The following is a 23,569-nucleotide window of genomic DNA, read 5'->3' on the forward strand; positions in this document are numbered from 1 at the left end:
AGTGAACGGGAGGCAATTAATCTACCTGTATATACTGTAGGCCTTACCATGCGGTGTCATATTAGCAACCTGTGCCTACCTCCATGTGTGCCAAAGATGGCGACTTAAAGGTGTTCTGATCACGACACTATACTGTAGGTCAAGCATACAGCTTACAGTTGACACACTGTGTGCACGCATACTGTACTGTACGCATACTGTACTGACCCTTACTGTACTGACCCTTACTGTACTGACCCTTACTGTACTGACCCTTACTTAACTCATGGAATAGTTTAATCAATGTTTATTCTCCCCCTTCAGATCCAATGCATGCTTTCCACCCTTACTAAGAAACACATCATTAAAAACATTTAGTCACATGAAAATAATGCTCCTTTTGAGCATGAACAATGAGAAAACATGAGAATGTCGTGTGTGTGTGTGATTGAGTGGTTTGTAGAATACGCATGCTGTGTGTGCATGTGGTTTGTAGAATGTGTGTGTGTGTGTGTGTGTGCGTGCGTGCGTGCGTGCGTACATTCACACCTTGTGCATGCTCACTCCACATGTGATTTCTGTAACCAGCATGTGCTCAGCATGGATCAATTTAGTTGAAGAATAACTCATTGCAAAAGTCATTCTACCACTCCTCAGGCTCCGCACAGTGCAGTTCAGCCCAGTGTTTCTTGTGCCATTGTTGTCGTTTTTTTCTTTCTTTTCGTAACAATCTGCCATCCAATTGTTCAGAGAGCTCTCTAATCCAGCCTTCAGTCCTACAGTACGGCCTAATAGGATCGGTAGTATTAACCCTGATGACAATATCGCCAGCTGTCGCAGAGCCCCCTATTGGCCGCACACGGAAATGAGATGGTGGTGGGGGATGAGGGTGGGGTTGAGAGAGAGAGGGAGGGGACATGCAGAGTAAGAGTGTCTGGAGCGTTCAGTTCTCTTAGGGGGATCAGGGGAAGCAGCTCACTGCATGGAGCAACGCAGAAACTACTAAAGTGCTTTATCACTGGACGAATACCTTCGGATTTATCACCCCCACCATTAACCGACTTTGATTCCCGCTCATTAACTTATTTTTCATGTATTTATAGTTTTTCTGTTCATCTTTTCCTTGACTGAGTTCCTCGGCCTCATCTAATTTCCTGTTTGTCCTACTTTCTCCCTCATTCTCGGGTCAGTTCAGCTCGTACAACCATCCATCTTATCCTTCCCGACACCACTGCTGCCCCCTGCGTTCAGTCTCCCTGCATGCACTGGCCGTGCCTGACTGTGCCTCTCTCTATGGCTAAGTAAGAGGGGTCAGAGAGGAGGGGGGGGGCTGTTTTTTGGGGCGCAGGGTTCACATTCAGGACCTGCAAGACCTGCAAGCAAGACCAGGAGGCAGAGGTGGTGGTGGAGGAGGAGGAGGAGGATGACTTTTAAAGAAGTATGGGCCCGTGTGAAGAATGTCTGCAAGCAGAACGGACTGCTCATTCTGTCCGTGTTGGCCGTGGTCATCGGCTGCTTGCTGGGATTCCACCTGAGAGGCAAGCAGCTCTCCGAGCAGGTCAGTTCTGGTTGGAACACCCTGTCCCCCTGGCTCTCCCTCTGTTACCTAGCTTCATCCATACTCCCCCCCCCCCCCCCCCCCCCCTGGGTCCTTCAGGGGATTCCAGGGGGTGAGATAAAATAAGACCTTTATGGGGGGGGGGGGCAGCAAGACATGTTTATCATCATAAATAAGATTGCAGCATATAATATACTGTACAACACTACACACATCAGCAGTGCTACCATAGTTCAACAGTACAGAGAACACGCAGAAGCATACCGTACTGGACTTAAACACTCAAGCCCTATTTTATTTTGGTCTATTTGAAAATAGCCAATCTACAATATGATATGAAATGTGACAAACACTGATGTACAGTACTTTATGAGTTTCTCATTCTGAACCCACTGGCACCGGAGTGAAAAGCCATCACGCTGCCATTAAGAAGCAGTGACCTTACTGTTCTTAGATTTCCAGAGAAAGTTCCTTACAGCTCAGGTTTGGAAAGTGTATTTAGAAAGATATGTAGGAGCGGTCATGCTTGGCTGGTACTAGTCATATAGCAAGAGCAACACCTGGGATGTTTTCACAACATTGAAAACATTACATTGAGAACTGAAGCTGGTGGAAAGGTTTGGGCTTCCCGCTTGAAACTGAACTTAAAACCATTGTGAGACTCTTTGGAAAGATACAAAGAGCATAAAACATGTTCCATGTGAGGGCCGCAGTGGGGCGTTACGCAGATTGACCTTCGGTTATTCTCAATGCATCCGCAGTAAGAGATTGCTGGTGGAGAGAGATTAGTTGTCAACCACTCACAGCAGGCTTCAATTCAACAACGCCGTGCTCATGTTGGTGATGTTATATAATTCACACAAGACAGTTCAGCGGAATTAAATAGCTGGACTTTATTCCAGTGTAACCTTTTCAGGTTAAATCAGAAATGATTTTGGCACATTACAGCATTCAGAATGTGTGAAAAGTGTAACTAGGTAAAATAATCTATCTATCTATCTATCTATCTATCTATCTATCTATCTATCTATCTATCTATCTATCTATCTATCTATCTATCTATCTATCTATCTATCTATCTATCTATCTATGCAGTTACATCTATGATGTAAGTGAAATAAGTAAATTCATCTACACAACATATCCTTTGTTTGTAATGGATTCTGTTGGTGATGTAGGGGTAGATTTAATGGATTCTGTTGGTGATGTAGGGGTAGATTTAATGGATTCTGTTGGTGATGTAGGGGTAGATTTAATGGATTCTGTTGGTGATGTAGGGGTAGATTTAATGGATTCTGTTGGTGATGTAGGGGTAGATTTAATGGATTCTGTTGGTGATGTAGGGGTAGATTTAATGGATTCTGTTGGTGATGTAGGGGTAGATTTAGTGTTCTGTTGGTGATGTAGGGGTAGATTTAGTGACAGCGTGTAGAATGAACAATAACGAGACATACAGTATGTCATTGCACAATGAAGAGAGGCCGAATATCTGGAAAGACAGAATGTAGAACGAGCGCACTGCCTCACAACAATGGCCACAAACCGTGTCGATGGCTTGATTTAGATTTGATTTGAGCTGTTTTCTTCTTATATTGAACAGAAACAGTTTAAACAAATAAGCCTTATTTTGTTTTTGACTATTTGAAATCTTATCTCTGGTACTTAACCATTTCCAGGAGCATGGCTGTCGTGGAAATCTGTCAGCACAACCTCAGAAACAAACACACACAAGCATAATATCTTAAAGCATGAATGATTTGTATTATATTGATTTCTGCCTGTCTTAGCCTTTGACCAAATCCTCAGCACCTATACTACAGCAGCTGACATCCCATGTGACAACACATTATTTCTCAATATGGCTTCATTCTATTTGTGTACCGGCTAAATTATCTGTTCTGACACCTATTTGCATTGACAAGGACACGTGTACAGTATGTACACGTCAAAAGAAACGGAGGAATTCAAATATCTTGGATCATACTGTATGTAGTCCGTATGAGAAAGGACATCCTGACAAGGAAAGGACAGGCCTGGAACCCTTGCAATAAGCTACATCCTATATGGCAGTCAGACATCTCAAGAGCTACCAAGATCAACCTGTTCATAGCCTGTGTGGAAAGTATCCTTCTGTATGGTGCCGAAACATGGACAATGAATAAGGAGTTTCGGGATCGTCTTGACGGAACATGCAAGACTCCTCATGCTTGTCCAATGTCCAGAGCCTTTCGTGGAGGAACCATTCAACTACAGCTCAGATTTATGGAGGCATCCCTCACATTTCAGTTGTTGTGGCAGAAAGAAGACCCCGCTTTGCTGGACACTGCCACAGAGCAAAAGACCAGGTCATTTCGGATATTCTTCTGTGGAGACTACCCTGCCCATCAAGACTAAGAAGACCACTCAACATTTCCAGATGTTCTGAATAGGGACACAGGACTGACTGTGAATGAACGTGGTGTGGCAATGAGCAACAGAGACCAGTGGGAGCAGCTTGTGTCGCAGACCTCGAGGGCACTCGAATGATTATGACCCTCACCCGAGACAGGTGTAATGCACTTATGCACGTGTCGCAGATCTCGAGGGCACTCGAATGATGATGACCCTCACCCGAGACAGGTGTAATACACGCACAATGTGTAATGCACAAAATGAGTGTGAATGTGTGCAAATTGATTGAATAGTAATAGTTCATTAGACAGAAATGTAAAAAAAAAAAAAGCAACAGAGTACAGTCAATACACTTGGTCTAAAAGGGGATAGCACAAATGCAATCAATTCATAACATGAAAAATAACAAATTCGATCATTTCCTCTCCCTTGGGCCAGCTGAAAGGTGGATTTTCAGGCCTGGGGCTGTTTTAAAGGATGCCAGTGATCTGCACATGCATGTATGATGTGCACATGCATGTCTGTGTGTGGGTGTGTGTGCATGGATGGCCCCACCAGGGAGTTCTCTAATATTGTTATTCACCATATAAACAACAGCAGTACTTAAGCTCAACTTCAGCTTTATTTTGGTACTGTATACCGATGTTTGTGAAAGTGGCTGATATCTTATTAACTATGCTGTTGCATGAGGTATCACACTGTTTTATGAGTTACCATTGAGATAAACATTTTGTTTGTATTACGTTTTTAACTGTATGTAATGTTCTTGTGTGGACCCCAGGTCCTTGGAAGAGTAGGCTGCTGCTGATGTAGTAGTTAACGGGGGTCCAAGATTCTCCTTCATCAGTACAAAATTATAAACAGCAGCTCTGTCGTGGGCTGCTACTGCTGCCCCATCCATAGTCTTTAGAGACAGACTGTTGACCTGTGTTGACCAGAGCTGATTTTCTTAAGCTTGTCCATTTGTTAAGGGTCCATTTGTTAACTAAATGGAGCCTTATAGATCTTTAACTCTTGAGTGTAAAATGCTTCATGTTTCATTTTACACTCTCAAGAGTTAAATTATTATTATTGTTATTTTGATCAACGTTTGCCTGTTATCTTCTATGGTACCAACATCAATACAGCATGGAAATGTGGACATATTCTTTAGTTTTGGGTCTGCAAGGCTAAATCTCATCAAATGGTGGTCCGTGGATCAAATGCAGAAAAAATAATGGACCTTAATATGAAAACCACTGTATTAAATGACGATAAACTCACCAATATTGCACCTTGTATGGACAGCTTGGGTTATACTTTGTCTCTGTAAAGACTGTTTCACAAGAATGCACAGTTGACATGTTATGAGCAAGTGTCTATCACTAAACCTGTGTGCTCAATATTGCCAGGAATGTGAGCTAAGTGGTACTCGGAGCCGGGAGCACGCTCTTTTTAAATCACTCAACAATCTCAGACTGCATTATTCTACCACCTGTATCAAACTGACACAATGCAGGGTTTACACATGAACAAAAAGTTACAAATGAACACAAATTTTACTGAGGGACTGCCATTGGATTTTTTTAAATTTTATTATAGTGTAATGTCTTGCAGAAAACAGCGAGTTGAGAAAACAGGCTTGAAAGGTTCACTTCTGTGGTCTCCAACATTACACCTAGCTACATGTTTAAGCATTTATTTCATATTTGCATGTCGATTTCAGCTCTGACACTTATTTCAGACATGTATGTGAAGAGTCTGCCTGTGATATTAACTCATTTTGGGAAAAAAGAAAAGAAAATGTTTTCTCCTCTGGTGAAAAGCTGGAATTTGCGCGATGGCAGGCTCTCAATCAAATATGGTCACAAATGGCAAGACATCCTTGGAAAACAAGCCTTTGTGCTTTTATTCTTTGATTCTCAAGTGCTCAATCATTTAATCAACAATGGAACCCAGGGGTGAAAATATGACTGAGTGGAACAACTAAAAACATCTCTCGCTATACTAGCCTCCCACCCTCCCGTCTCTTACTCTGGCAGGGGGTTTAAATTGAGTTTCTAAGTATAAAGAGCAGTAGTGTTGGATTAGGGTAGACTCCGTTCTCACAGCAGCTGGCAGGGTGAAGTTAAGGATAGATGTGTGGGGAGTGGGGACAGTCTGGCCCGCCACTGCATCCATGCATAGATGCCGTGGTGAACAAAGTATTCCACACCAGTACTTGAGTCAAAGGATAACCCTGGTAAAATAGTACTCAGATTATTAAAAAGTACATATTACCAAGTACGTTTTATTTTTAATGTCAATGTATTGCTGTATCAACATGTTGACATTTTACCCCCAAATTCATGCATTTCCTTTTAGGAAATGTGGACTGATATGTTTGATATTATTTTGTTTGATAATACAATTTAATAATTTAATGACAAATGTATGTTTTTAACAAATTGCACTGGTAGGTGCTTCCGGGTCGCAAGATGGAGTAGACGCGCTTTGCCATGCCGAAGCTCCCGAAATTTTCTAATTTACGATATAAGCCTCATTTTATACACTCAGGCTATCCAGACTGCATTGAATCGTTTCCTTATAAATGGTAAATGGTGCATTTATATAGCGCCTTTATCCAAGGCGCTTTACATAGATTGTGCATCAATTCACCCATTCACACACACATTCATACACTGATGGCGGCAGAAACCATGCAAGGCACTAGCCAGCACATCGGGAGCAATTTGGGGTTCAGTGTCTTGCTCAAGGACACTTCGACACTAACTCTGGGGGAGCCCGGGTTCGAACAGGCAACCTTGCGGTTACCATCCAGCCACTCTACCCCTGAGCCACCGCCGCCCATATTTGCATTTTTGTTTCTGGCTGAACGAGCCAAAATGTCTACAAGAAGTAAGGACAAGAGGGAAGACTCTGTAGCTGCCACCGAAATGGCTACTCTTCCTAAGCTAATTGATGAGATGAAAGCTTCTCTTACCCTCGAGTTCAGAACCGGCTTTTCCTCGCTTGAGTCCAAACTCGACAACCTTCAGATAACCGTTGCTGACCAGGGTCAGCGTCTGACCTCGTTGGAAGATGGCTTAAACCAATATAGCGACAAGCGCTGGAGGAGGTTGAAGCCAGATGTGTGGCAATGGAGGAGAGCTATGCTAAGCTAAAGTCACAAATGATAGATTTATCCTCGCGTAGCCGTAGAAATAACATAAGAATTCTTGGGCTCGACGAATCAATCCAAAGTGACCAGCCCACTTAGCCTGGTTAATAAACCAGACCGAATCAGCCGTTGGCAAAAAAAATTGCCTACCAGCGGATTACGGTCTGGCGAGGCTCAGTAGCACGCCTCTTTCCTACAACCGAGAACAGGTCGGACCAATCGGGACACGGTATGCAATATGGGCGGGCTTTGGTACAGTGACGTTCAATGCTTGAGACTTTTGACTGACAGTAGCTCTGACCAATTGCGTCAAAGAGAAAATGTTTGAACCCGCCCCCCGGGAAATGAAATCCAAGTGGAGCCAGCCCAGACTAATATACCGCGACAGTGTTGTGTGATATTAGTCTGGCTTATTAGCCAGGCTACAGCCCACTGACTTCTTTGCAGAGGTTCTGGTGGAAATTTTGGGCAAAGACGCCTGAATTGGATCGCTGTCACCGAGTGCTGACCGCTAAGCCAACCCGCGGATCCAGGCCTAGAGCAGTGATTGCTCGTCTACACCGCTACAGAATAAAAGAGGCTATAATCTGGGAGGCTAAAAAGAGAGGACAGCTGTCCTACAAAGGCACAAAGGTCCTGATCTTCAAAGACTACCCTCCCAAGGTTATGGAACAATGTTCTGGCTATCGAGATGTCATGGGCGCTTTATATCAGCAAGGATTCAGGCCCTCGCTCCTCTACCCATCACGGCTCTTCATCCAGACCAAAGACGGCAAAAGAAAGCTTCTTGCATCACCTAAGGACGCTACGGACTTCTTGAAGGCCTACTTCAAAGACGCCGCAGCCTCGAGCGAAGTCGAAGGCGGACGCCGTGGCGGACACCGAGGCCAACGCCGACACCGACTGATGGTAGTATCCTTACTATGGTTAGCTTATTGCTAACACTCGAACGTCATGTCTACCTCTTCGTTTAATTAAAGATTTCGGTTCATAAGGGTGAGACTGTGAAGTTGGGTTATAGGCTATTCGAACACTTAGGTATCTAATTTTGTTTATATGCCCTTTTTTAAATTTATGATGACTCCGGTTTTCGCATGTGTTTCATACTAGTAGGCGAGGTGCTGCCTCTCGTTTTTCTCTTCTTTTTATTTTTATTTTCTTAAAACTTCACATGTTCTGTTCTATGAGTGATATTGTAAGGTTTTATTAATCTCTAGATGACTGTGTATTTTTGTTGAATGCCGAGATGTTTTTGTTTATGTTTTATGTAACTGGGGGGGTTTAGTTTTTATTATTAGCCATGTTGTTAGCCGCTCTGGCTGGCTGCGTGACGTCATCGTCCGGTCCAAGGGGCCAGTGAGGCTCTTCAACGTTGAAGCACTGGGCCCTAGTGGTAAGAGGAGGGACTACAGGCGGACCCGTGGATTCATGACCGGGAAACCCTGTCATGAATGTTAAAGCTGGGCTGGGTTGCCGCCTCGAAGTGGAGTATACATGGGTCTACTCTCACTGTAATGATTTGGTGCCTATGATGACTGTATTGTCTGTCTTTTTAATATATTCAGTATGTATGCATTTCCTGAATGGGAGTCTATCAATAGCCACTTATTGCCATTATGGTTCATTGTTCTTGCCATGTCTTTGTTTGTTTTCTTTTCTTGTTGTGTAATGTCTGTGTTTATTGTCCTTAATTTTGTTAAAACCAATAAATATACTTTATTAAAAAAAAGAAGAAAGAAAATTGCACTCTGCAACAGTAGGCCATGATATGGCACTGGATGTAATCATGTACAGGTACAGTAGTGTGTGTGTCTGCATGTCTGTATAGTGTTAGTACATATCATTTGTTAATACGCATTAATGCGGCCACGAAGGCTGGTCACAATTCATTTTCTGTCACTCTGTCCAGTGTGAGACAAATGTGCGTTTTCTGCATGTACATTGTACATACAGTAACTAGGTAATTGAAGAGATAGAATATGTATAATATAATATATGATTAGTTACGTATATGCACTCTGTATACATTAATGCCCGCAGGCTTGAACAGCGCCAACTCCAATTGCTAATGCTAACAGAGAGAACACTGAATATGGACTGTTCTTGTGCAACAGCATCAACTGAACCACCTCTGCATTTAAACGTTTTACATTGTTTTCATAAATGAATGCCCTGCTTTGTCATACTACACTGCACTGCAGTGTGTCACACAAAAGTAGCGAACATTGCCGATTTTTTTGAAAAGGTGAACGTGGTCTATCTGTGTATTTTATAAATATCGAACCAATGTAAGGTATTAAGAATATTATTAAGAGCTTGTGACTAAATAATGACTACATTGAATCCATAGGAACATATAGGTTAATTCTGAGTGGTGCCTCCCCTCCATTACGCAGCTACTGTATGTGTGTCCCTATGTCTGGCCCTATGTGTACGTGTCTGTTCGAGCACAGACAGCTGCAACACCTAAAGTGGCCAGTAGAGTACAGCACAGAGTAAAGTGGCATAGAGCAGTACACGGGAGGCATCCTTTGGTTAGACATAGCATTGGTTAGACATAACAATAACGTTGGTGAGGGGTGCGTTAAGACGACCGGATTAAGGTTGGTGAGGGGTGCGTTAAGGGTTGGGAGAGGGTTAAGGTTAGGGTCTGGCTCTGGTTAGGGTAACGCATTTGGACATACAAGGAATTTCCACCCGAGAGTGACGTTATGCTAGTTAGAGTAGAATATATAATCATTTTAGCTGAACCACATCCTCCATCATACTATATCGAGTCCCAAATAAAAGTGATTAAGGCTCAACCGAGACACTCAATAAGATCTTAGGGTAACAGCAAGATCTTTCACAGTTCATATAAATTACTATTAAATTCAAAACTGGCGCTGTGTTCACCTTTTAACATCTGAGTGAATGATTCTGAATATGGTAATAGAATGTGTGTGTGTGTGTGTGTGTGTGTGTGTGTGTGTGTGTGTGTGTGTGTGTGTGTGTGTGTGTGTGTGTGTGTGTGTGTGTGTGTGTGTGTGTGTGTGTGTGTGTGTGTGTGTGTGTGTGTGTGTGTGTGCGTGCGTGCGTGCGTGCGTGCGTGCGTGCGTGCGTGCGTACACTACTGTAAACTGTATTTGAATCACACACACACACACACACACCACCACCAACAACAACTTTCATAAAACAAATGTTGCAAACTCACCATGTTTCCCTGCAGGATGCTTCGTGCAATGATTTGAATTACTTACAATGTTACAATGCAATGGCAGAGACTGCGTGGCAAGTTAATCCCACCTCACCAGCCCCCAGTCCACCTACACACCTCATACATACACTATGCTGTGCAGAGCCAGCTATAGGAAGCAGAGGAGCACATCATACCGTGCATGCACAAGTGGCTATAAGCTACAATGCACTCTAGCTGTGACTGCAATTATATAATTATACTCCAAAAATCCCTCCCACACCCACGACCACCCATTAATTACATTTTCCATGGTTAAAATGTGAGTGTACTTGCATGAATAGACTAGAGTGTGTGGCAAGTGCAACTCCTTGATCTCTCTCACACACAGACGTGCATATGTGTTTATTTAGACATACCAACAACAGTCAGACACAACATTAGTCAGACACCACCAGCTGGCGGAGTCAGGTTAAACCCAGAGCCATAGAGTAAGACAGAGTTACGCAAACTCCGTTCACTTCATGGGGCCAGTCCAATGGCGGCTCTTCTACATAGACTTCTATTGAGCATGGGGATAACCGGAAGTTTACGGAATGCATTGGAGTCTATGGGCTCGCACGAGTCATGAACCACGTGACCGGGCTGTTTTCTGCCCCCTCAATATCGTAACTCTTCTAGATGGCTCTGGTTAACCCTAACCCTAATCTCACAGGAAGCCACAGGTGATTTTTAACCTGTAGCACAGATTAGTTTTAAACCGCCATGCATGTCGGGAGCCACGGGTGATTTTTAACACGCAGCATGGGTTTGTCTGACTAATGACTGTAGGACTGTTGGCAACTTTGGCAAGTTTAACCACGGTATGCACCCCGTGTGCATGCACGTCTCTCTCATTCTCCTCTCTATCTCTATCTCTCTATTTGTCTTTTTCATGTTGTCTTCCTGCCTGTCATACAGACAAGTCTTTAGTTACGCCCATTACATTCTAACAACTGAATGTAAATTCATGCTGAGATGAGCCATTTTCTCTTAAAAATTATCTCTCAATATCCTGTGTCATATGGGCTTCCTTATGAATCAATCCATTTTTAAAATGCCATTTATTTTCAAGTTTTGAGGGGTGCTAGCCCCTCCTATATTCAGCTATTAGTGTAGATATTCAGCTATTATAGTGTAGATGAGTGTAGTGTAGCTATATGTTTGTGTAGATCGTCTTACACAAACATTAAAATCCCATTGACAATGAATGGATAATTTCACGTCATAGTGTCTGAGCAAATAGGCTAGTGTCTATTTTACCTCACACAGGTGTTATTTTTTCATTTTCATAGTATTGTAGAAAGAGATGGGCAGTATTTGAAATACATACAATTTGAAATACTTTTTTTGTATTTAAAACACATTGTAAATGTATTTTCAAATACAGAAAAATGTTCTACATGTAGGCCTATTTCAAATACTGCCCATCTCTGACTGTAGATACAGCAGGGTAAAGGCCTATTCATTTTTTACTTTTCAAAGAAAAGTGGTGTTAGCGCCCGCCGCAAAATGCACGTGCACGCGCCTCGTGCACGCGCATTTTCACGCATTTTCACGCAGAAAAGTGGCTTTTAAAGTGGCCTCTCCCCACGCATGAGCAAACTGACACAGGCAATTAACCAGGTTAAGGCGCCGATACTGTGACAGCATATTTATTAGTCCATTAACAGAAATCTGTTTTGATTAAAATTATTATTATTTTCCCCCTCCTGTCCGAGGGGGGGGGGGCTGTGCCTGGGCGGAGTGGGTGCTCCAGCACCCCTACTTCCCTCAGCCATGAGTAGGTGTCACAGTTAATGCTGTGTGTGGCCTTACTTGCATCCCCAGAGGAACAGAACGCGCTAGGCCTATGCTGTTACGTGTTACCACCAGCGTAGGGTCCATTGGGCCACGCAGGTCTGTGGCCCAGTCAGTTTAGAGCTGGCTCAGATAATTTCGAAGAGAGGGGGCGAAAAAATAACAAAAACAACAAAAGATAGCCTACTTTGGTAGCCCTTGCATGCAAACTTCTGTTAGTAGCAAACTACAGCATGCAAGTCGCCTTTGTTTTAAATGGTCCCCTATTAGCACGTTGGCAAAACCGTTCACTGTTCACACCTATTGGCCGGAGATGCGCTATTCCTCCCCCCCATGCTAATTTGCCCAGTCAATCATTGAATCCACGCTACGCGCCTGGCTGTTACAGGGTACAATGAATAAGCTGCCATTCACGCACTGTAATGAACAGTTACTTTGGGGCTGATTCACAAGCCATGAATACAAATGACATAAGGGACTAACAATTATATTCTCTACTGTACCATATAGTACAGTCCTCCGTTATCTTACTCAAGGCCTATGCAGAATTATCTGACCTGTAATAACTAGGCTACTTAACTGGCAAAAGAAAGTGGCATTATGTTTAACCACTTAAACCCCATATGGTTGAGCGGAGTCCCCCAGGGCTCCATCTTGTCTTTTCTGTTTTGCACTCTACAGTACATTAAATATCTTGAATGTATAGGCTTGTAGATCTGCTATTTTCCTGCGAAGGCTTTCCCCAGAATATGCTGGGGTGGTTAAGAACCTTTAGCATTCTTGGGCCTGTCATAATAGACAAACATTCAGCAACAATAGGCAAAATAGTCGAACATTCACCTAACATTATAGATCTTCTTGTGAACTAACATTATACAGTAGATCGCTTTGTCGGTGACCTTCAGTGAAGTGATTTGGTGTAGAGGGAAAAAAAGTGTAGACGCCTGCATGGAGACTCCAACCCCACCAACAAAGTCTGAGGTTTTATGTGTTTAAATTAAACCGTCAGCTTAGCTACTCATGTGGTAGCCTATGACTTATTTTACTAATCTCTCTCTCTCTCTCTCTCTCTCTCTCTCTCTCTCTCTCTTTATCTCATTTTTCATCCTTTGAAGGAGGTGAAATACTTCCAGTTCCCCGGAGAGCTTCTGATGAGGATGTTGAAGATGTTAATTTTACCACTCGTCGTATCCAGGTAAGTGCAGCGCTCGTCATGCCATACAGTTATGGGTAGACATGCTGTGCTGAGTTCAGTCAAATTCTGTAAACAAAATTACATCACATTATACATCCAAGCGGATAAAGCAATGAAACAGCCTGGTGTTTGTCACTTTCTGCCTGCAGGCCGTAGGCGGCAGTGAGTGCACCATGTCTCGCCATTAGGCGAGATGATAATAATTCCTGGAAAATGTGCAGGTGCAGACTTATTATTATAATTTTTTCTCTCTGTCCATACTGTCCATCACATTCGGATGGTTGGGAGTATGCGTAATGTGTCTAAGTACATCATATTTTGTGGAAAAGAGAAGAAATTCAAATGAACAGCAAATGGTCGTGTTGACTTTGTGAATACGTAACAGTAAAGTATGCAGCTTTGATTGAATATTAAATTAACAGAGGCTTTCTTCACCCTCCCAATGACTGATTGTGGGGGTTAGCAGAGATGGAGTACTTGTAGAGAGGCTGGGGAATTGGGAATTGGCTTTACTAAATTGGGACTTGAAGGGGAGAAAATGTTTTTCTTGTATCTTGAAGGGGCATGTTTTGCACAATAACAGTCTTTTCATTATGTCTGCCCACGATCTCTGTGATTCATACAGTAGGCTACGTTTGTTTACCTCAGTCACTGATACTAAAATCTGATATTTTATTTTTATTTTTCCTATGAACCTGTGACTTGACACCCATACTGTTATAAAACGGAAATAAAAAGATTTTGAAAAGAAAAGAATATTAAATTAACAATTTACCATTGTGATCCTATATATTTAAAGGTAGTGATGGATTTATAATTAAGATAAAACCCATTAGTTGCATATAAAATGCAAAAGGGACAATTAATGATTCCAAGGATATAAAAGGACTGTATTATACTGAATTACTGAGCTTCACAGGGCTAACTATAAAAAAATACTCTTAAGGAAGTACTCAAAAGTACTGAGAAATACTCAGCACCACAACTAGGCAGAGAGCCTATGACCAAGTTAACAATTAGTTTTAACAGGAGTACTTTAAGCAGGAAATACTCTTTTAGAAAAATACCTTTTACCCAATTAAAAGATGAAACCACCAGGAAGAAGGATTGTCCAGTCAGCAGTATATGATTAATGTCTATTCATTTTCAGATCAGAGAGACAGGACAGATCCACACACAGCCAAATTACACTCTCCCCTGTACCACCAAAAGGGCACAGGGTAGTCTCTCTGCCGGACACAATCATGTGCCAGGCATTAATACTGTAAAATACAATTGTTGATACACATTTCATTGGCGGACTACTCAGTTAATTTCCACTTTGCCACGCTGGCACTAGGTGTCGAACGCTCATTGGACCAGCACATAGATGATGAGACGGATATTGTGACAGCTTCCTTAATTCCGTCATTGAGAGCCATAGACCGGGAAAGCGTGGACGCTGGCGTTGCTATGGCAACCTGTTGATAACATTCTTTCCCTGTTAGCTGTAAACTCGTAACAGAGAAATGCCTGGCTATCTACTTTCTCACTAGGCATCAAGGCCACACTGATATCGAAGCAGCTGCATGTAAACTAAATCAAAACAGCACACTACAGTATGGTGACTTTTGGTGGCTACAGGCAGACAGTAAAACTTAACTTGGCGTCAGGCAACCCAGAGTAAGCAGGCCGTAGGCTGGTGATAAAACTGATGGTCAAAGGGCAAGATGACAAAATATGAACACTTGACACATGTCCACAAAAAATACCAAAGTAGCAGATCTACCAGATCCATCAACTCCATCACGTTTTGTGGATGAAGTGTCAAATGTGATCAATAATCAATACTCAATCTTCAGGGAATTAAATTAAAATAATATAAGGGTCAATTGGGAGATGAGAAATAAAATTAACTCTATACTAAGGATCAGGAGGGGACTAGAACCAGATTGGAAACAGGAACCCTGAAAAATAAAAAATAGTTTTGACTTAAGACTAGGCAAACAATCACTCCTTAATTAGATGGTATGGTGGGAGAGAGACAGAATGACTTTTCTCTCTCGAAGTCTTCGGTCTTCGGGGTTCTCAAAGAACTCAGCAATGTTGCAGCGTTCCTACGCCGTCGAAAGTGTCAGAGTTTGACAATGTTCATTGTAGCTCATCAGAGCAGACACTGGATGGTTTGGCTCGTTGTCTGAGCCGAATCTTCGCCCCGTCCCCCAGGATGGGTGACATAACAGGTGACCCATAGGTGACAATCTCAGCCTATACTTTCTCAGTGACAGATACTTGATCTCTGTGATTCAAACGGGAGAAAACGGCCGGAGATGCACCTAACAGTTCTTATACCAAGCAGAGCTTGGAGAGGGGGGGACAGGGTAATTGATGATGTCGTGTCGTTTCCTGGCGAGTCCATTAGTACCATGAAGGCCAAATATAGAATCAAGTCTATTCAGGGGAGGATATATATGCCTAATCAAGTCAAACTCAAGGTGATGAAAACAAAATAATAAAATGAAATGGAAGGGAAAGATGTCCCTATTCTAAATATCTCAATGTAAGGTCAAGGGGTGGTTCGGGGATAGTAAAGGTTAAATGTTTATAATGGAGGGATATTCCAAATACAGAGGTAAAATATGAATCAACTCTAAAATAATAAAAATATGATGAGGTGGGATAATGAATCCTAATGGAAGGAAATTTAGATTGTCCAAAGATGGGATAATTCAGTTTACATAATCTATATAATGAAGCAGATCTGGGATCTGGAAAATGAATAGTCAAAATACCATATTAATTAATTGAGGGGAGAAGGAATGATCAAATGAATCCTAATACTAGGTAGGGAAGGGTAACAGCGTTTTAGCAAAATACAGTGTCTTAGAAAAGAAAAACATAAAACAATTATGTGCATGGTGAAACATGAGTGGAATACTAATTTGTTCCCGATGGGAAATCTATGGGCAGATGGCATAAGGCCTATACTGTTCTAGGGGGTCGGGCCTAATACTGTTTTTTAAACGGTTCTGAGTGGGTCGGGGTCTAAGGGCAAACCCTAAACTTAAGGGAAAAGGGATCTCGAGGTCGACAACACATTCCTTCACTCTATTCTCCATCACTTTTGTTGACCTATAGATTCCTCTATCCTGGGTTTGTTCCCACCCACGAAACCACCAGAAATCCGTATCTGAGAGATAAAAACAGAAAGAGAAAAACAAACTGGTGAATGAAATGAAGCAACAATACTTATAAACAATTCATCAACAGGGTAAACATCCACAGGGTATAGTTTTAAAAAAAATGAAAATGACTGTTCTACCAACCGCGCATGTTACACAGCTATGGTGAAAGTAGGGCGTGTAGGTAGACAGGGTATGGTTTAAAAAATTAAAATTAAAATAATAATAAAAAAAATAATATTAATATTTGTACTTCTCCTGACCGTTCTTACAGTACGTATTTCACAGTTATATGGAGGGAGGGTACTTAGAGAGACAGACGTTCTCACAGCACGCATTTCACAGTTATATGGAGGGAGAGTACTTAGAGAGACAGGTCAAGGAGAGAGAGATAGAGAGAGAGAGACCCAGCGTTCTACGTACGCATTTACACAGAGATAAACAACTGGAGGGAGGTTACGTAGAGACAGGGAGAGAGAGAAAGATATCTCAAGAAGAAAACAAAGTATTCTATTGTTTTTTTTTTATTTAATTGTTTTCTATAATAATGGTGCAGTGATTAATCCGTTAACACAGGAAACACAGCTTGATGATGACAGAATAAACGCACAAGTCTATTTTGCCCTGTATTTGCACTGGACTTTAAGACTATCATGCATAATATGGCATGGCATTGCAAACACGGACAGAAATAAACAAAATGTAGGTCATCACTCCTAAAAAAACACATGTATGCTAATGTACTTATCAAATACGCTATTAATGACGTAGCTAATGTCACGTATAAGACGCCAAAAAAGAAATTGTGAGATCACAAGTTCTACCTGTAGGAGCCTGCAGAACTCGTTCCAGGCAGAGAAAAAGAGAGAGTAGAGTACAAATAAAAATAAAATAATAAGTATTATAATAATAGGGAATTTAAAATGTCTTGGGAATGAATGGTTGACACCACTCAAAAATAAATGAAATTAAATAATACAAAATAATAAATGAATTTAAATCAATAAGGGGATTGGTTGAAATCAATAATAAATTGTCATGATAATGGGCCTTTAAATGTTGAAGGGGACCTATCTAAAATTGAAAAACCATGGCACGGCCACTAGGCAATTATAAAGTGTATGAAATGATGATAAATGGCGGGACACGGAGCCTGACAGATAAATAAATCAATAGTAAATAGTCGTCACGCATCCCTAATATTATCACTAATCATTAGAATGGAGGCTATACGCAAGTACCCGTACTGTCACACTCTAAAAAAAACAAACAATCAAATGGTGTTTCACCCACACACATATACACATGAACACGGACAAACACATATGCACGCACACACGCACCCACATCATTCAACTATTAGGCCTAAAAGAAGAATAACTGTTCTACGGGACAACACACACATCCATTCCAACACAAGACAGTGATATACACACCTACGCACGAACACGCACGCAGACAGACAGAGAGGCCCACAGGCAGATAGAGAAAAAGGAGAGAAGGAGAGAGTTGGAGCCATGCGTTATAACACGCACGCACACGCACGAAGGAGAGCCTGTTGCTCTCCTCCCTAAATTCCTTAGATAAGGAGCCTACACACTCTAAAATCATTAGTGTCATAAAAACCGAACACTACTATAAGGTACAATGTAAAAGGGGTGATAAAAAAAATTTGTAATCATATGGTGAAAGGAATCACAGACCTTTTTACGGTATAAAAGAACCTTTCTACTCTCGCACCCCGGCCGGAGGTTTGAGAGAAAGAAGACTATAAATTAAGTAACATCTATGGATTCCTACAGCGATATATCAACATAAAACAAGGGGGGATAAGACAAATGATAACCGCATGTAGGAAGGCAAACATATTATAACAGATAAGAAATCGAAGTGGAAAGTAAAATAAAGGGTGAGGATGATGTGCCCATCGATGGTTGCGCTACATCCTGAAAATCTAAAGTGGAGGAAGAGTAATGTGACTGAGACATGTTCAGGGATTAAGTCCCAGACATGAATGTACGGCAATAAATTATAATAACAGAAAGGTAAAATACTTAACTTCAGAAAAGCAAGCAGCTGAGAATCAGGCAGGCAGGAGGTGGTCCCGGACAGGGTCCACCGAAGCGGAGAGGAACCGTCGTACGGACAGACGGTCCAGATGGGGGGGGGAAATCTGTGGAGGACCGTGGAAGCTTCATGCTTCGTCCGTTCGTCCACAGATCCGCGGCTTGTATGTTCCCAAAAATGGGGAGGATCTTCCAGAACTGAACATGTATCGACAAAACCACTGCTCCAAAAATATGACTATGGACTTTGTTCTTCCGGCAGAAAAAAAAAAAATGAAAATGGGGATGGGGCTGGTTCCTTTTTGTCGGAGGTGCTAATTAAATAAATTAGACTTATACTCGGAAAAAAGACGGCTCGAAATGGACCAATTTGATGGATTTATAATTAAGATAAAACCCATTAGTTGCATATAAAATGCAAAAGGGACAATTAATGATTCCAAGGATATAAAAGGACTGTATTATACTGAATTACTGAGCTTCACAGGGCTAACTATAAAAAAATACTCTTAAGGAAGTACTCAAAAGTACTGAGAAATACTCAGCACCACAACTAGGCAGAGAGCCTATGACCAAGTTAACAATTAGTTTTAACAGGAGTACTTTAAGCAGGAAATACTCTTTTAGAAAAATACCTTTTACCCAATTAAAAGATGAAACCACCAGGAAGAAGGATTGTCCAGTCAGCAGTATATGATTAATGTCTATTCATTTTCAGATCAGAGAGACAGGACAGATCCACACACAGCCAAATTACACTCTCCCCTGTACCACCAAAAGGGCACAGGGTAGTCTCTCTGCCGGACACAATCATGTGCCAGGCATTAATACTGTAAAATACAATTGTTGATACACATTTCATTGGCGGACTACTCAGTTAATTTCCACTTTGCCACGCTGGCACTAGGTGTCGAACGCTCATTGGACCAGCACATAGATGATGAGACGGATATTGTGACAGCTTCCTTAATTCCGTCATTGAGAGCCATAGACCGGGAAAGCGTGGACGCTGGCGTTGCTATGGCAACCTGTTGATAACATTCTTTCCCTGTTAGCTGTAAACTCGTAACAGAGAAATGCCTGGCTATCTACTTTCTCACTAGGCATCAAGGCCACACTGATATCGAAGCAGCTGCATGTAAACTAAATCAAAACAGCACACTACAGTATGGTGACTTTTGGTGGCTACAGGCAGACAGTAAAACTTAACTTGGCGTCAGGCAACCCAGAGTAAGCAGGCCGTAGGCTGATGATAAAACTGATGGTCAAAGGGCAAGATGACAAAATATGAACACTTGACACATGTCCACAAAAAATACCAAAGTAGCAGATCTACCAGATCCATCAGGTAGGGTAAGTGATTTTCTTTGGTTAAAATAATTGTTAAAAAGCTCTATATTGTGATGGCCCATGTTTGTGCCGAATCTGAGTCGAATGAGATTAGAGTAGATAGATAGATAACAGCTAACAGCTCTATATCAGGGGAGCAGATGAGTAGAGTTCCCTGTGGCTGTTTCTTACTCTTTTGAAGTACAGGTATGGACAGTACTGGTCCCTTGAGTATCTTGAAAACAAGGCCCCAGCTTCAGAGAGAATATGCTAAATCTAACGTACTTCACTCCTGCCAGATGCATTGCATGCTTTGTGTGCAGCACCTTTTGACATAGTTACACTTGCATATCTAGATGCTATGGGCATAAAGTACTGTCTCCAGATGGCTGAAATGCTGAAGATCAGTGATTCTCAGTCATTTAATACGAGGACCACAATCTACACTGTAAAAGTGTAGATTGTCCTACTTCAACAACGTTAGAGTACAGTACTGAGTACAGTTTGCAGGGTGACGTGATTGCGTCCTTTCTCAATTTAGTGGTAAATGGTAAATGGTGCATTTATATAGCGCCTTTATCCAAGGCGCTTTACATAGATTGTGCATTACATTCACCCATTCACACGCACATTCATACACGGATTGCGGCGGAAGCCATGCAAGGTACCAACCAGCACATCGGGAGCAATTTGGGGTTCAGTGTCTTGCCCAAGGACACTTCGACATGTAGACAGGAGGAGCCGGGATTCGAACCGCTGACCCATGGATCATTGGACGACCTGCTCTACCTCTTGAGCCACAGTCGCCCCATATTCTGTATGTATGTGAGTCTAAGGATGCAGGATGCAGGATATTTTCATCACTGACCAGCTCAAGGACCCCATATTGAGAACCAGTGGTGGTGCACAATCACAAGATCGCAATTGAAATGCACTCTTAACACTTAGCTTGCTAAGGATTCCCTCAGCCATGGAACCTGTGATGCTAATGCTGATAGTATTGGATAATTGGACGACCAACCTTTTCCAAGGCCGACAGCAAAGGTTCTCTTATAGCGAGAAGCACACCGCATACCTCAAAATAAAGCTTAATTTGTCCACTCCAATTTAAATTTATTATTTATTATTTTACCATCTTCCATTCTGGAGATATTTACCTTTATGTAACACCTGCTTTTGTTGTAACGTGCTCTTCTTGAACAGAAAGCCGAGTTAGGGACCATTTTATGTCAGACGTTGACAGGCAGTTATAAAAATGAACACAAAAATATCCTATACATACTATACACCGAATGAAAGCCCTGAATGTCTACTTTTACGAGGAATAAAATACACATTGATCCCATCTACCCTTTGTCGGTAATTGGCTTTTGTATGAGCTAAAGAATGAGCATAGGGACTGAGGGAACATATTGGGGCTACGTTACTACTGTTTTGTTTATTTTTTATGATGATGATGATGATGACGGATCGGGTAGACGCCAGGCGGGCAGATGAAACGATGCAAAGACGCGTTGTCATTATTTATCCATCTATATACGTGTCTGTCACTGTGTATCGTTCCAACTCGGCTAGCCGAGTTCGCCGAGGGACGGTGGTGTTGCTGTGCCCCTCCAGTAACACAACGCGTATTTGCATTGTTCCACCGTCCCTCGCCGAGTTCGCTGAGGGATGATACAATCCGTGATAGTTTTCTTGTTTGTTCGAGTATGCAGAAGGAAAGGAGACATGAATCTGACCGACTTTAGATCTGTTATGATAGTGTCCATGGGAGCCGCCATGTTCCGACAGACACTACACACAAGACGCCCTCCCCTCCCCTGAAACAAACAGGAGGCCCCTGAAACAAACAGGAGGGGAGGGGAGGAGGGAGAAACAGGAGGAGAGGTGGAGCCTGGAGGCAAGCCGATCGGATGTTATGCAGTGTGATTCTGTTGACTGGAGTTGTATGTACGCTCGCATGGGCGCCACCATTACGTTTACAGAGACTATTCTACACAATAAGAAGATGGAATGAGAACCTGTGTGTAGCCCTATAGGGCGCCAATAACATGGGGGAATAACATGGGGTCATCTTTAAATCGTCTCATATAAGAATTGTGGTCCAAAAATAAACAAACGATATTGTCGAGGAGGTGTCTCTGTATCGTTTAAGACGGTCATTCAGTCATATTTGATACAGTCTGTTTCTACTGAAAATGTAACTAATTGGGCAGCAGTACGTAACATTAGCGTTTTCTCTCAGTCAGTTGATTCTTCATATCCATATGAGTGAAACTGCCAGAATGAGTTGTGTTTATTTAACACAGTTCTTATATGAGGCGATCTAAAATACATATATATAAATGCACCATTTACCCCTATAGGGATTACAATGCAAATGAAAAGTACATGAACCCGTGGACTTTGCATGCACCCTCTACCAATATTGACATCAGACTTCGATGCTCTATATGGATGGGGGAAAATGTTTTTATTTATTTTTTGCCAGAAAAGGCAACGCAATTTACGTAGGGACTATAGCGGCTTAAATTAAACAGTGAGAGTGAGAGAGACAGAGTGATGCCATTTAGAGAGATATTGGGCATAGTAATTGTGATTATGGTAATCATGATTCATTCAATCTTACGGGTCGTGGTGATGATTAAGAGTCACAGATGAGTCTTTCCTTTTTCCTATTGAATGGTTGGAATAGAATGCTTGACGTGAAATCATAAATCATCATGTCCCGTCCCCCCCGTCCCCCCTGTCCCCCCTGTCCCCCCTCTCTGTCTGTCTGTCTGTCTGTCTGTCTGTCTGTCTGTGCGTGCGTGCGTGCGTGCGTGCGTGCGTGCGTGCGTGCGTGCGTGCGTGCGTGCGTGCGTGCGTGCGTGCGGAGGAGATCACTTCTAGAAACCCAGGCTCGTGACCGAGGGCAAGTTGTTAATGAACACTAATCTGAAATGGTGGCTGCATGCTGGGAGACTAAACCAGCCAGGTTGCGCAATAACGTTTGGCCTATGATGACACTGGAGGAGCAGTCAGACTCACTATGACACTGGAGGAGCAGTCAGACTCACTATGACACTGGAGGAGCAGTCAGACTCACTATGACACTGGAGGAGCAGTCAGACTCACCAATGAGAGGATAATGACACTGGAGGAGCAGTCAGACTCACCAATGAGAGGATAATGGATCACCAAGATATAGATAAATATGTGTGATATCCTGAAAAGTAGATTAGAGCTATTACATTGGAGTCATGATGACTTTTCTAGAAAGTAATTGACATTGATCTAATGTCATCTCCGTTACAGACAATTTAACAATCTCATTATTCACCTTCTGAAGGTGTCTCTCTTAGGGCTGATTCATACTTTAGGACGGTACCCCCCCCCCCCCCCCACCTCAAATGATGTCACATTGTAGACTCTATAGAGTCTACAGAGCCGAACCAACTTTTATTCGGCTCTAAAATAGGAGTATGAATCGTGCCTTAGAGGCGAAGCTTAAAGGCGTAATGAAACGGAAATGGTGGACATATTATTTTGAAGTTTCAGACGGTCTCAAGTAGAAACACTGCTATGAAGTTTCTGAACCAATCAGAGCTAGGGACGGTAGCTATGCTACGCAGGACAGCGTGTGGATGTTTGTTTACAAATCAGATAGTCGGCCAGCTTTACCAGTTTACTCTTATGTTGCTTATTTCTACCCTATAATGTTTTCAGATAAAAAAAATTAGCGTGATGATTAA

The 23,569-nt window shown here is 42.2% G+C and overlaps 1 protein-coding gene across 2 annotated transcripts in view; it reads left to right on the plus strand.

Moving 5' to 3' along the window:
• The window catches only part of slc1a7a (solute carrier family 1 member 7a), a gene marked incomplete at its 5' end in the record, with an annotated part of 94,667 nt that overhangs the window by 27,343 nt on the left and 43,755 nt on the right, over positions 1-23,569 (plus strand). Inside the window, 2 exons of one of the 2 annotated variants that reach the window (XM_079530446.1) lie at positions 1,403-1,537; positions 13,200-13,279. In XM_079530446.1, coding sequence (XP_079386572.1) covers positions 1,403-1,537; positions 13,200-13,279 — 215 coding nt within the window. Of the gene's footprint in view, positions 1-1,402; positions 1,538-13,199; positions 13,280-23,569 lie in introns of those variants that run through there. The other variant, XM_079530447.1, reaches the window with a different exon arrangement.

This window comes from Electrona antarctica, assembly GCF_951216825.1.
Source record: "Electrona antarctica genome assembly, chromosome: 19".
NCBI lineage: Eukaryota > Metazoa > Chordata > Actinopteri > Myctophiformes > Myctophidae > Electrona > Electrona antarctica.